Here is a 14,908-nt window from a genome sequence, read left to right on the forward strand (position 1 = left end):
TGTGTCTCCTGTCTTCGGGGATCTTTTGGTGGCTGGGAGATTGAAGCAAGCCTTGACTAAAGGGGGGTAATGTGCTGTATCAATTATTCAATCAATTATTTTTTATTTTTCCACTTGCTACCTTTTGTCTTATTTATAAACATAACTTTACACACCAAACGTTTTTCAGAAAGGCAAGTTTACAAAGGGCAAACCTATTTTTGTAGTGCTATAAAAGAGATTCAAATGTAGATGCGATGTCAACATCTAAAAATAGTAAACCCATTAAAAGGGTTACTATAAACTCCTTTTACAAAACTGCATTGTAAGATCCTATGTATATGTAAAATATGTGTAGTATATATTTAGTTGTACACTGATGAGTGTGAGATTTTTAAAAAAATGTAATAAATAATCTGCCAAGATTCTTTTTATGTGTGTACTGCAACCAGATTTTTGATCTTTCAGGATTTTAAAACTCCTGTAGTCTGAGCCAGGTTTAAGATTTTAAATAAAATGATCTGTCAAGATTCTCCCTATGTGTGTGCTGCAACCAGAATTTAAAATCTTTTAGGATTTTAAAACTCCTGTAGTTTGAGCTAGGCTTAAGGGGATTTATTAAACTGGCGTGAGGCCTGATTCATATGCGGAAGTAGGGGGCGACACCCAACGCGCTCTTTTTTTTCAGGAGCGCAGTATCGAGTTGAACATTTTCTAATTTTTCAGAAAGACGTAAACGCACCGCAGGTCATGTGACAAGTACCAACTAGCCAAGCTCAATGAAAATCCGCAGGTCACCAAACACTCCCTGATCGGCCCCCACTGCCATCCCCTGGTGAAATTGTATATTATAAAGGTGTTATTGAGCTGGTTTATGTTTAATATTTGTCAGTGGATATAATTCTTTCCTTTGTTCTTTTTTATTTTAAAGTTTGCTATATGGTCATGATTTCATCTGCTATCTGCTAGACAATGATTCTTTTAAAATCTTCCTGCAAACTGTTATATGACCCCAACTGACATCAACATTATGCCCTTACTTTCATAGAAACCAGTTTTAATTTCAGACTTAAATTTTATTTATTTTGTAAATGATTAAAATATTTTAATGATTTGTCAAAACAAATGAAAAACCTTGCAGTAAGTTTTAGCTGTACACAATGTAATGCTTTAATTTGCTATAAAAACATACACTGAATGAATTTATAAAATAATGTGATTTTTTTTAAAACATGCTCTTCAATATTGACCTCACAGCAGATGTTTATCAAATTGTATATTTATCTTACAACAAACCCAATTTTGCAGTTCTAAGAGTTTGTCAATGACTTGTACAAAATAATAACGATATGACATTTATTGGGTTGTTTTCATCTTGCTCGAGAGTTGACAAGTGTGACCGTTTGTTCACGGACATTCATTTCTCGAGACATCTGACACCAGGAACAGATACCACAGAAGGTGGAATAGAGGCAGTCATCACAGATATTACCCTAGAGACAGACAGACAGATTTATCTATAAATATACAACAGAAATTAATGAAATTAAAATAAATGAATGATTTTTTTAGCATCTAATGCCTAGATGCATGCCATCAAAAAGTTAGGGTGTGTTTAACAAACTAAATGAATCCTTTTTCCTAGGGAGTAATTGAAAAGGTTCAATAGCTTTTGTAGACCTTAAGGTATGTGCCTGCCAGCAAGTTATATGTATTTTTACAAACCTCAATTCCATAACGTCGGCGCGTTGATACCCGCATGGCAATTGTTATTGGAGGGATGCATCCAAATCCGTCAAGCAGAGGGAGACACAAACACTCACCATGCTTACGAGCCGTCGCACAGGCAAAACAAGGAAAGCACCAAAATGAAAAGCAACCTACAAATATTAACAATACTGTCAGTGATGACAATTACCCATGTAGGCAGAATTTCATAATGGTAACCTTTCTAGAAACATTTTAGTCAATAAACCCTCCCACAGTTATCACTGACACTGTTATCACAATAATGTTAAAGACATACATGACATTCTTTGAGAAAATATTTGCATCCATGCTGCCCCACAGGCACACCAAAGTACACAGAAATGAGAGAGAGAGAGAGAGACTCACACTCTGGTACATTGTCACAGCAGTCAAAGATTCCAGAGCTCCATTGGTTGGAGGTGTGTGACATGACAAAAGGCTTAGGCTGTTGAATGGCCATCCTAATGCAACAAAACATGCACACACAAGCACATACAAAGACATGGTAAAAAGGTATGTATGATATACAGTAAATCAAATATATATGAATAATATATTTGCTCGTGTCTAAACTCTGTCCACTTGTTCATGTAAAAACTACAGACAATACAAAATACTATTTTCTTTTTAGCTGAATTAGCTGAAGAATCATATCAGGTTTGATCTTTTTTAACACTTTGAATTCCATTTTTCTCCATTTAGCTCTTAAATCTTAATCCTAATTTTCATTATTAAGTGCAAAATCAACGCAAATGTAACTACAGTAATCCCAATAACTACTCTTACCTGAATGAGAGACTGGAAGAATCACAGACCTGTGTTCAATCACACCAAAGAGGCGAATGGAAAGAGATCAACCGTTAAGTCACAGAAACACTAAGACACAAGTAGGTGTGCTGTTCATTTAAACTTCCCAAAACTCACTGGTCAAGATAGTTCTATCTGTTGCGAAAGTGATACTCAGCTGAAATTCACCTCGCACATGTCAGCAGTCACTCAACTTTGCAGGTATGTGCTTTACAACATCAGGAAAATCAGGCCGTTCCTGTCGGAATATGCCTCTCAGCTGCTAGTCCGAGCACTCGTCATATCAAGACTGGACTACTGCAATTCTCTTACAACCAATACAGTCAAGCCCTTGCAAATGATCCGGAATGCAGCTTTTTTTATGGTTGTTCATTTTCTCCTTTGATTACTCCAGCTTTAATCCTCCTAGTAGCATGGCCTTGGATAACTAACTGTTTAGCGTGTTGACCAAATTGTTATATGCTCTCCTACTTAAATCGCTTTGGATAAAAGCATCTGCCAAATGAATAAATGTAAATAACTAGAAAGACCAGTTAATAACTAACAAAACCTGAAAGAAACCTTACAGTAATTAAACCTTTTCTATATCTTAAGGTCCCAGTGTGCCAAATTAGATATAAAGATGTTTGATGACCCAGACAAAAGTCCCATTAAAGAACCATTAGAAAGATCATATGCCTATTGGTCAATTACAACACTTTTAAACACGTAGGATAGCTTTATGCAACTAAGAAATGATTTCTTTTTGTTTGACTTCATGTGGTACTACTGTACCGACTGATCCACGGATGAAATGAAAGCACCACAGAACTCATTTGAAAGCAGACTGCTCTGTATGCTTTTGACTAACTGATGTCATCTTCACAGGGTCGTAGTCAAACACGCCAGCGGCCAGAGCAGTGTAATAACTGATTACATGTAATCTGGATGACCTAATCAGATTCCAAAAACCAAGTACTTGAAATTGGATAATGTTACTTTTTAAAATACTCGTAATCAGAGTACAGTTACTATTTTATTGATACAGATTACATTACATATATATATATTTTATTTTTTGCTAAGCTATCTTTTTGTTTTCATGCATTTTGTTTTCAACCCACGATAGCGAGTCTGACATGCTTTTGTTTGCAAGCATTTATGTTTGCTATATAATCTTCAAAAACAGTGTTAATCTTCATAATCTAACAACAATATGTGTTGCATGATTAGTGCTAATAACAACATTAGGAAACTGCATTAATCATAAATCAAATTTTTTTGTTCTGCTGAATTTTCCATGCCCAGCATTCACAATATATGATCTATTTTCTAAAAAAAATTGTTCACAAAGGTAATACATGTGAAAAATATTGATATATTCTCCATTATTAAAATCGGATTTTGTATAAATAATCACAAGCACAGGCGAGTGATCAGTTTAATCTTTGCATCTTGATTTTGTGGTTTTACGACTGTGTTTACCTGTCATTTGTAATCCAATTAGCCACTTTTTATTTTTAACACTTTATTTTACGGTGCCCCTGGTACAGAGTAATTACTTGATTAAATACTATGTAGTATCTAGTGTACCATAATGTAACAAAGTGTACTTACTATATAACTACATTATGCAACAATCTATACTTATAGGTTGTAATCATGCAAATCAGCACATGTAACAGGCAGCAGCTGTTACACATGTTACCGGCCAAGCCTGTTACACAGGTACGGATGGTCATGTTTCAAACATCGTACCATGTAATACCTTACGTAGTTCTACACAATGTTACCACAATTACTTAAATGTAGAGAAACCTGTTTTAACACATGATCACTTCTAATGTTGTGTTCAGACCAAACGCGAAAGGCGCGCCAAGCGTGAGTGATTTACATGTTAAGTCAATGCAAAGACGCGATAGACCTACTTGCAATAGTCCCTTATTGGACAATTCTCCCGGAAAAGCAAGCGGCACGGCCACACAGCAGCAAGGAGAGCATAAGGATGAGGCGGCGCGAATGACGCGAATCGTGCGAGGGTCAAATTTTGGAGACAATTCGCGCCGCGTTAACCTATCAGGAAGTTGCTCTAGCAGTCAGGTGATTATGATGTTGCGAGCGGAGGCAGAAATCCCAAACAACAATGGAGGATAAAATATTATTTGCTGTATATGGATACCTGGAGCTGTACGATACATCTTACTTTTATCGAAACAGAAATAAAAAGGATCTTGCTTAGACGAAAGTGAGGGAGGAGGTCGGACAATCTGGCAAGTTGTCAAAAACGATCTTTACACAATTTGAGCAATATATATATATTCGAGACTGGAGCCGCCTGGCAGAAGCTCCTCCCATGACGCGAATTGCAATGAAGTGAATTTGACGCGCGAACGAAGCGAGTGAACTCAAATTGTTCGAGCGTCCAACTACGCGCGAATAGCGCGATTCATTCGCGACATTCGCGTTTGGTCTGAACACAACATAAGACGACTGTAGTCTGTTACGTGCCAAGTCGGTTACTCAGCTGCAGCTGTAACACGGAGAGCCAGGTCAGATTTACAGATTTCTATTTGTATATTTTTTTACATTCATTCATTTTCACCATCCACTGCTATAAAGACAAAAGCATAATTCTCGCAAAAGAGATCATTGCTGCTCACATGGATTCTGCAGGATCTCAACAGATACAACTGGCTTCCCTTCCTCCTCAATCATATTTGTCAATTATTTTGTCTGTTTACATTGTTCCAAGTGGATAAAACATTACATTAAAAAACTGAATAACCGAGTAAATGCGTAATAGTAAATTTAGTGTTCGGTTAAATCTACATTATAGTTTAGAATATTTGTTTAGAAGTGAAGTACTTTATGTCATTGTGTATGTGTGTGGTCCTAGTATTCCTTACCTTATGAGGAACAAAGGTAGTGATACCAGTACATTTTCACATTGTGGGGACACTGTTTTAGGCCCTATTACAAAAGCAGCATACAAATCATTCAGAATGATGTTTATTGAAAATCTAAAAATGCAGAATGTTTTCTGTGATGGGTAGATTTAGGGTTAAGGTTACAGTATACATACAGTTTGTACAGTATAAAAAGCATTATGTTTATGCAATGTACCCAAAAACATGAAAACCCAACATGCGTGTGCTTGTGTGTTTATTGGTTTGCCTTTCTTCTGTGTCAACATATAGTAGAAACTTCTGCACCAATTGCTTCTGCCGTATTTCTACACATGTCTACCTACCGTATCAATATGTACTTAAGTGAACCGTGGTATCTACACACCTTACCCATCTGTACCTTAGTTTCTAATAACTCTCTAGTTCACAGCCTAAATACATGTATTAGCTTCCTAATTACATTTGCGTTACAGACTATTACTTAGGAAGAAGCTATGTAAAATAAAGTGTACCAAGATTGTACTTTACTGTACTGTTTGTGTTCCTACATACCTTTGCAATTTGTACTTTAGTTTGAACGCACTAGATCACATGTAGTGGCTTCTTATTTGCATTGGTATTGGACAGCAATACATTCTTTAATTTAAAATAAAATATTAACTTAAGTAAAAAATATAATAGATGTTATTAAAGGGATAGTTCAACCAAAAATTAAAATTCTGTCATGAAGTATAAATTGTTGAACAAAGATAAGTATTTTATCCTACTATATGGTAGTCGATGGGGTGCAACAACTGTTTGGTTATGAGCATTCTAACCAATACGTTTGCTGTGTTTTTCAGAACAAAGACATTTAAAAAAAGATTTGAAACAACTTGAGGGTGAGTATATGATGACAGAATTGTTCTTTTTGTGTGGACTATCCCTTTAATTCAGATCAGAAATTAATATGATGTAAGCAGATTTTAACGATTTCAAACCTTTAATGTTAAGTTTCAATACAATGATACACCAAAAGATTTTTTAAACGTAAAGCCAAACGTTATCTTGCCAATTCTTTTTTTAAAGCGTATTAAAGTGTTCAACTGCATTTTAACATACTGGAACCAATATAAAAAATCCAAAATAGATAAACAAATAAAAAAATACAAAATATCCCTAAACGATAACAATATTAATCAAGTTACTTAGTGGCTCATCTGTATTTGTACTTGATTGGCAGGAGCTTGCCTTTAGCTTTAAGATCTTCAATTTTGGTAGTGACCTCCGGGGTCTTCGACTCTGCACAACACTTGGAGTATTCTAAAAGCTTATCCTTTTTAAAGTTAAAATATGGAAGGCTCTTTAAGATTTTTGGAAAAGCAATAGAAATTTCTGCCAGGGGGGCAGACAGAGCCAGTGTGTTGCGATCCACTCCTACAGTTTTGAAGGCCTTAGTCTTGCTTCCCTGATTCTTGTATGCCTTCAAAACTTTGTGGTACCGACGTACCACATCATCAGTTGTTCGAGCTGTAAAGTAAACAAGAACAGATAGAAATAGCAGCCATTCAGGTTTTGTCCACGCCTGTTATCAAGATGCATTTTGACTGATTTGATAACAAATGTGTACAACAAAGTAAAAAAACAATATACTTGATATACAGTATATCAGGAGTCAGCAAGTCTTTTCACATTTGCCAAGGGATACCCATTTCAAGCCATTAGAACAATATTTATGTTAAAAAACTCTGTATCTATATGCTGAATTAGTTGCAGCGAGGCGCCGCCGACTGTGTTCGAGAGCCACCCTCGAGACCTCTCGAATGACAACGGTAAGGTCTCTGCGTCTCCGCGTCATGGAGCAATGCCCTCCGGAAGGTCGAATTTGTCTGCCGCGAATAGCTCCGGTGTGGCGGGTCCCAGCTCCTCGTACCCGGTGCCATTGCACTCTGCTCGGCGAGACCTTTCCAACGTGGCCCGCTTGAGTCTCTACGACCTTCCTGAAAGAAGTTGGTTTACACCAGTCTAGCAACCTTATGGCCGTTCAGACATGGAAGTCGGACCGACACACCGTGGTGGCGAGGCATTTTTTCGGATCATAAAGCCGACGAGACGGGAGTCGCTGGAAAGTTCTCGAAAGACGCCCCGGCCCAGAATCAGGTCGTCTACGAGTCATTTGGCACCGATTCTCTCACAAACTTGTGGTACGTGTCTGAAGAGGGAGGGCGCCTGTCGGGCCTCTCCCTCGGGCCCCCGGTTATCCGTGGCCTATCGAGCTTCCAATGGCGCTGCGGTATCGCTGCCTTCAGGAGGGATTCCGCGTTAGAGGCATTCAGTTGTAATCCCGCAGACGTTAGCCTCGCACTAGTGGGTCGTCAGAACCAAATGTCTGAACCGGTAGTTCCTCTCGTACTGAGCAGGATTACTGTCGCAACAACACCGCGTCAGTACGGTAAAACTAACCTGTCTCACGACGGTCTAAACCCAGCCCACGCTCCCCGTTAGTGTATTAGCCACCTTGTTGTGTTACCTGCTCGTGTTCCTGTTACCCTCCTGTGTGGATTGCCTTTCCCTGTCTGGATTATTTCTTTTCCTGTTCCCTGTCGCCCATGATGTTGTCAAGTTTAGTAAGTGTTCAGTCTATCTTATTTTAAGTGTTGTTTGTCAGTCCATTACATATCAGTCTAGTCTCGTTTTATCCTGTTCTTTTTATTTCTATCGTGTCTTGTCTAGTCTTGTGGGCTTTTGTTTGGTGTTTTTCGTGTCTAATAAAGCTATTTTTAACTATTACTTCAACTATGTAAATATCTATTGTCTTCAGGATTTTGAAGCAGAAATAAATTCACACTGAATGTTTACATGCAGCAGGATATACATGTTAATTTATCATATCAATTTAGCTCTGTACTTGTGAGTTCATATGTTTTATTGCAGTGGCCTCAAACTCAATTCCTGAAGAGGCACTAATCCACACAGTTAAGCTCTAACCAGCTCCAACTCACCTGCTTAGAAGTTTCTAGTAATCCTGAAGACATTGATTAGCTGGATCGAATCAAAATCAAATCCCTTTATTGTCACTCAACCATATACACAAGAGTAACAGTAGCTGAAAAACTTGGGTGCAGTTCCGACCAATTTTGCAGCATGACAGATATGTAGATTATAAATTACTAATGTGCAAGCAACTACATGTATTTAGGCTGTGAACTAGTGAGTTGTTCAAACTAAAGTACAGATCGATAAGGTGGGAAGATACCACGGTTCACTTCAGTACATATTGATACGGTAGGTAGACATGTGAATAACATACGGCAGAAGCAATTGGTGCAGAGATTTCTCCTATATGTTGACACAGAAGAAAGGCAAACCAATAAACGCACACAAGCACATGCATGTTGGATTTTCATGTTTTAGGGTACATTCCATAAACATAATGGTTTTTATACTGTACAAACTGTAACCTTACCCCTAAATCTAACTATCACAGAAATCTTTCTGCATTTTTAGATTTTCAATAAACCTAATTTTATATGATTTGTAAACTGGTTTCATCATGGGGACCTAAAACAGTGTCCCCACTGTGTTTAATGTATTATTCATTTACTCGGTTATTCTGTTTTTTAATGTAATGTTTAATCCACTTGGAAAAATGTGAACAGACAAATAAATTGACAAATATGTTTAATAAGGAAGGGAAGCCAGTTGTATCTGTTGAGATCCTGCAGAATCCATGTGAGCAGCAATGATTTTTTTTGCAAGAATTATGCTTTTGTCTTTATAGCAGTGGATGGTGAAAATGAATGAATGTAAAAAAATAAACAAATAGAAATCTGTAAATCTGATCTGGCTCTCCGTATTACAGCTGCAGCTGAGTAACCGACTTGGCACGTTACGAACTACAGTCCTCTTACAAGTGATCATGTGTAAAAACAGGTTTTCTACATTTAAGTAATTGTGGTAACATTGTGTAGAACTATGTGTAAGTAATATAATTACATGGTACGAGGTTTGTAACAATATCCATCCGTACCTGTGTAACAGGCTTGGCCGGTAACATGTGTAACAGTTGCTGCGTGTTACATGTGCTGATGTGCATGACTACAACCTATAAGTATAGATTGTTGCATAATGTAGTTTTATAGTAAGTACACTTTGTAAGATGATGGTACACTAGATACTACATAGTATTTAATCAAGTAATTACTCTGTACCAGGGGGACCGTAAAATAAAGTGTAACCGGAAACGGTTGTAAACGTGGCTACAATATATGCAGCTATTTAGAAGTCTAAATTTTTTACGCAAAAGTTTATGGTTTAGATTATAAGCTTATTGTCAGATTGCCTTCTGAATACTTTATTTTGACCATCACTGCATGAATAGTACACCAATTTAAATTGATTTGGAATCTACACTGTAAGGTCATTTTTCTATTCTTTAACCATTTTTATTGTAATGACATTAGATGTTGTATTGCTGTCATGAACTACTTGAAAACACACTGATGAGGATCCAAATACAGTTTATTAAAGGGTCAATCCAAAGACAAAATCCAAAGGACAGGTATATATCCAAACAAAGGTGGTCAGTCCAAAACAGCAAACAGATCCACATGGCAAGGGCAAAGCTAAACAGATTGATCTAAACGGCAACAAGGCAATAAGGCAAGACCAGAACCGTATTCATCAAGCTTCTCAAAGTGCCTTTTTAGTCTTAAGTGCTGAGAATTCATGAAATTTACTCCCACTTCCTAACTTGAATATAAAAGCAAGTTATAAAATTTCTTAAAGCTAAGAATCACTCTTACACTCCCAATTATTTAAAATAGCTCGAGAGGTCTCTCAAGTGCTCAGGAGTTGCTACTAGGGGCTTGTGATGGCGCAAATGGTGAAGTATGAATTTGATAAAGGCATTTATTAATGAAACCACATCTACCAAATTTTTATCACAATCAAATTTACACATTTAACAAACTTCTTTGTGCGCAAGATAAAAGGAACGCAGTCAGTACATACTGCATGCATTCAAATTATGCTCTGGATAATCAGTACTGTTGGACATTCTCCTTATGCTGTATTGCTATAGATCATCTTGTTATTCTCTATTGCAATGAATTTGCATTCTTATTTGTGCATTCTCGTTATGCTGTTTTGTTCTCAATGTTATGTGTGATTTCACACGCAAGAAAAGATTTATACCGAAAATAACATTGTATTTAAAACAAAAAATATATAAATACTCGACTAAAGCAAATAAAAACAAATTTCAGCACAGGTTAAAAATGGGTAATTAATAAATGGTGGAAACGTGTTTGATCCATGTTTCTTTTATTTCTAATGTCTATATCGTAATGTATTCTCTTGAAAAGTCTTAATTGTCATATTTGTGATGCTGAATCAGTGATGAAATTAGTTTTTTACTCAATCGCTTATGCAAGGTATACAAAATGTATTTTTGTATAATGCGGAATCCAGCACCGCACAATTAGCATTGGCCCCCCCAGGGTCTCTCCCCACTTCTCTTCTCCCTGTTAACCAATGACTGCACTGCCCAGGACCCTTCTGTCAGACTTCTGAAGTTCGCAGACGACACCAAAGTCATTGGCCTCATCCAGGATGGTGATGAGTCTGTGTACAGACAGGAGGTTGAACAGCTGCCTGTCTGGTGCAATCATAACAACTATGGAGCTAAACACGCTTAAAACAGTGGAGATGATTGTGGACTTCAGGAGAAAGCCCCCTGCACTCCCCCCTCTTACCATCATGAACAGCACTGTGGCATCAGTGGAGTCATTCAGATTCCTGGGCAACACCATTTCTCAGGACCTGAAGTGGGACAATCACATTGGCTCCATTGCTAAAAAAGTCCAGCAGAGGATGTACTTCTTACATCAGCTGAAGAAGTTCAACCTATCACAAACTCTGTTAATACAGTTTTACTCAGCAGTCATAGAGTCTGTCCTCTGTACATCCATTACTGTCTGGTTTAGCTCAGCCACAAAGTCAGACATCAGAAGACTACAGAGGACGGTTCGGACTGCTGAGAAGATCATTGGTGCTCCCCTGCCCACCCTCCATGAACTGAATACATCCAGAGTGAGGAAAAGGGCTCAGAAAATCACCCTCGACCTCTCACATCCAAGCCATCATCTTTTCACAATGCTGCCGTCTGGTCGGCCCTACAGTGCACCGAGCACCAAAACAAACAGACATCAAACAGCTTCTTCACTCAGGCCATCTACCTCTTGAACAGTTAAATGTTTTTCACCCAACTTGCAATTAATAACTCTGTGCAATAATAGATAAGTGCAATATTAATTATATCCTCCAGATAATACACTTTCTATTTTTATAAAACTTTCTCTGAAAATGATATCTCATTCTGCTGTATATAGCACATACCTTGTACTACAATAGTCTATATTCTTATTTTTTAGTTGTACATATTTACATTCATACATAGCTTTACTCTCTTTAGCTTTACTCTTATGTTTATTGTATTGTATTTCTTAATTTGTTATACCCATAGGCCCTAATTTAAATCATCTGGGTACTGTATTCTATTGTGTTATGATCTCTGTGTACTGTTGTTGCTGATTCTGTGTACTGGATGCTCCTGTCACCAAAACAAATTCCTTGTGCAAACATAAAGCTCAAAAAAATATAACAATAAAGCTCTTTCTGATTCTTCTTTCTCAATGATTCCGTTCAATTGGCCAATCCCTTTGTCCAACATATGTCTCTGTCTCCTCACACCATCACAAGCCCCTATGGCAACTCCTAAGCACTTGAGAGACATCTCCAGCTGTCTTGAATAATTGTGAAAGTAAGAGTGATTCTTAGCCCTAAGAAATTTGATAACTTGCTTTTATATTCAAGTTTGGAAGCTCTCATGAATTCTCAGCAGTTTAGACTAAAATAGCACTTTGAGAAGCTTTATACATGAGGGCCCAGATATCCAGACACAACCAACGCTTAGAACTGCAGTGTGCAGATTTATTGTGAAAAAAAATTCTATCAGCTGGAGTGACCGAAATGTACTGCAAAACAATATTTTTTTCCCTGTAAAATTAGAATTATTAGGATATAAAGATATATAATAAATAGTTTTCCCCGTTTTTCTTGTCAATTTGCTGTCTTTTTCAGTAATTTCACATTTTTTGACCATATTTAAAAGCAAACTGTAAAAATATTCTTGCTTTAAAATAAATCTTGTTTAATAAAGTTTTTTTTCTGGCAGCTGGGCCACCAGAAATAAACTGCAAAATAATGGTTAAAAAATACATTTAAAAAATCTGTAAAAATTCTACGTGAAAAATATTTAAAAGAATAACAGCAATAAAGTTTTTTTCAGTGTATATACATCTATGCTCGGTATAAACACTGGTGTTATGATTCACTAGAATTTGTCATTCCATTTTCTACCGCTTATCCGATCTACCTCGGGTCACGGGGAGCCTGCGCCTATCTCAGGAGTCATCGGGCATCAAGGCAGGATACACCCTGGATGGAGTGCCAACCCATCGCAGGGCAGAATTTGTCATTGTGTGTGAATAAAATTTTAATTAAACTGTTCTCTTGATGTATTTATAATTATTGTTTATATCCATCCATCCATTTTCTACCGCTTTATCCGAACTACCTCGGGTCACGGGGATCCTGTGCCTATCTCAGGAGTCATCGGGCATCAAGGCAGGATACACCCTGGATGGAGTGCCAACCCATCGCAGGGCACACACACTCACTCATTCACTCACGCACTCACACCCTACGGACAATTTTTCCAGAGATGCCAATCAACCTACCATGCATGTCTTTGGACCAGGGGAGGAAACCGGAGTACCCGGAGGAAACCCCCGAGGCACGGGGAGAACATGCAAACTCCACACACACAAGTCGGAAGCGGGAATTATTGTTTATATGTTTATTTAATATTGGATATTATTTATCTAACTTTACTCTAATGCACCTGGGAACCAAATGTTTTTTAATATCTTAATTTTGCAATAAACTTAATAAAAGGCAATAAACATAATAATCACTTATTTCTAAGCATCACTTATGGCAAATTAATAAGAGATTAAAATGTAAAATTAAAATAAGATTTTTTGAGGGAGTTTTAGTCTTTTAAGGACATCAATGTCCGAGCCGACCTGTAAATGTTTTGTCAGTTATATATTGACAAAACAGTCTTTTCAAGAAATCCAATTGGTTATTGACTACTTTAAAAATGTAATGTAAAATTTGATATGCCTGGCAACTTTATGCATAAACCATTCTTAAATTTAAACAATATGGACATTGGAGAAAAGAAAGCATAACCCCGCAGAGCACATAATCTCTCTCTCTCTGCACCAAAAAATAACATTTTTAAAAAGAAAATTCTTCTTAACTGCCATAGTTTTTCTTAAATTCTAATTTCTAAATTGTGTTAAGATCTTTTTATTTTTTTTTCACAAGATTGAACATTCTTACGAGCTTCCTATAATATAGAACAATCGTGTAATTTGTCTTAAGAACAGTTGAGTGAATCCAGCCCCTAGTTTTTGTTCTGGGTGTCTGTTTACAGAATTCCCAACAAGAACTTTCAGTTAGCATGGTGCTGAGAACAGATGCTTATCACATGATATTCACATTGCCTTGAAGAAGCATTATATGGGTGGAATGCAAGTGTATATGTGGGCCCTTATTTGTGTGTGAATGTGTGTTTTTATGCATACATAACAGATTTAAATCACATAAATAATACCATCCCCTTAAAACATTTTTTACAGTAGATGCAATACTAACATAATCAATACTGATAACACTCGTTTATAAAAATTGTTATTTGATTGTGTTATATATTTTTTGTTTCCGTCTCTTTTCACAGTAGTTTGATATCATTGCCAGTGTATGTGTGTGTGTGAAGGAGAGCTTGTGTTTCACCTCAATGCTTCAATATTCCCTTACAGCTGCATGCGCGGCCAGTGAGGCTGGTGTTCCATATCTGACACAGTCCAATAAGGACAAAAACTCCCCTTGTTATGACCTCATGCCCCATTTAGGGGTCCAACCCCCCAGTTTGGAAACCACTGCATTCAAGTGATATAGATTTATGTATGATCCAATTTAACAAGATATTTTCACTTGTAGCAAAAGTTAGAACATTTCTTACTTACAGATATCAAGGTGCGCAGCACCATTGAGACAGCAGGTCCAACTGAATATTAAAGAACATTTTTAATTCCTCAACTACCAAAAGCCAGTACATATGTAGACTGTTACAAGACCACAAACAATGTGTTAAGGGACCTCTTTCGTTTTTACATTTTAGACATAGACAAATTTTTTTACTAAAGTGAAATATGTAATCTACTGTATGTATGATTTCAAATACTATTAAAAGGACCTATTGTGAATGTAAAAAGTATTTAAAGTAGACAAGATTACCAATCAAGATAAGGTAGCCTACATGATATATCTCTGTGTTGTCATAACAAAAACACAAAGGCATAACAAAAAGATTTTGT

The 14,908-nt window shown here is 36.9% G+C and overlaps 1 protein-coding gene across 2 annotated transcripts; it reads right to left on the reverse strand.

The window, feature by feature from the left end:
* Positions 1 to 1,034: 1,034 nt before the first annotated feature.
* Positions 1,035 to 5,451, reverse strand: ponzr5 (plac8 onzin related protein 5). Of its 2 annotated transcripts, none has more exons than XM_056749679.1 (5): positions 5,421 to 5,451; positions 2,515 to 2,543; positions 2,095 to 2,189; positions 1,705 to 1,859; positions 1,035 to 1,472 (listed from the first exon to the last, which is right to left on the reverse strand). In XM_056749679.1, the coding sequence occupies exons 3-5, from the start codon at positions 2,186 to 2,188 to the stop codon at positions 1,350 to 1,352; spliced, it is 372 nt and encodes a 123-aa protein (XP_056605657.1). In that variant the 5' UTR covers position 2,189; positions 2,515 to 2,543; positions 5,421 to 5,451; the 3' UTR covers positions 1,035 to 1,349. The 2 variants fall into 2 exon arrangements, with proteins under 2 accessions (XP_056605657.1, XP_056605646.1); XM_056749668.1 differs by lacking the exon at positions 5,421 to 5,451 and adding an exon at positions 4,443 to 4,563.
* Positions 5,452 to 14,908: the final 9,457 nt, after the last annotated feature.

Source organism: Triplophysa dalaica, chromosome 1 (genome assembly GCF_015846415.1).
Source record: "Triplophysa dalaica isolate WHDGS20190420 chromosome 1, ASM1584641v1, whole genome shotgun sequence".
NCBI classification, from domain to species: Eukaryota; Metazoa; Chordata; class Actinopteri; order Cypriniformes; family Nemacheilidae; genus Triplophysa; species Triplophysa dalaica.

Excerpts from the sequence above, each read along its gene's own strand:
- ponzr5 (XM_056749679.1), bottom strand. The coding sequence starts at position 2,188 with ATGGCCATTCAACAGCCTAAGCCTTTTGTCATGTCACACACCTCCAAC. Across the intron at positions 1,860-2,094 it reads CTGTGACAATGTACCAGAGT|GTTGCTTTTCATTTTGGTGC; the intron begins GTGAGTCTCTCT and ends TAATATTTGTAG. Across the intron at positions 1,473-1,704 it reads GCCGACGTTATGGAATTGAG|GGTAATATCTGTGATGACTG; the intron begins GTTTGTAAAAAT and ends GTCTGTCTCTAG.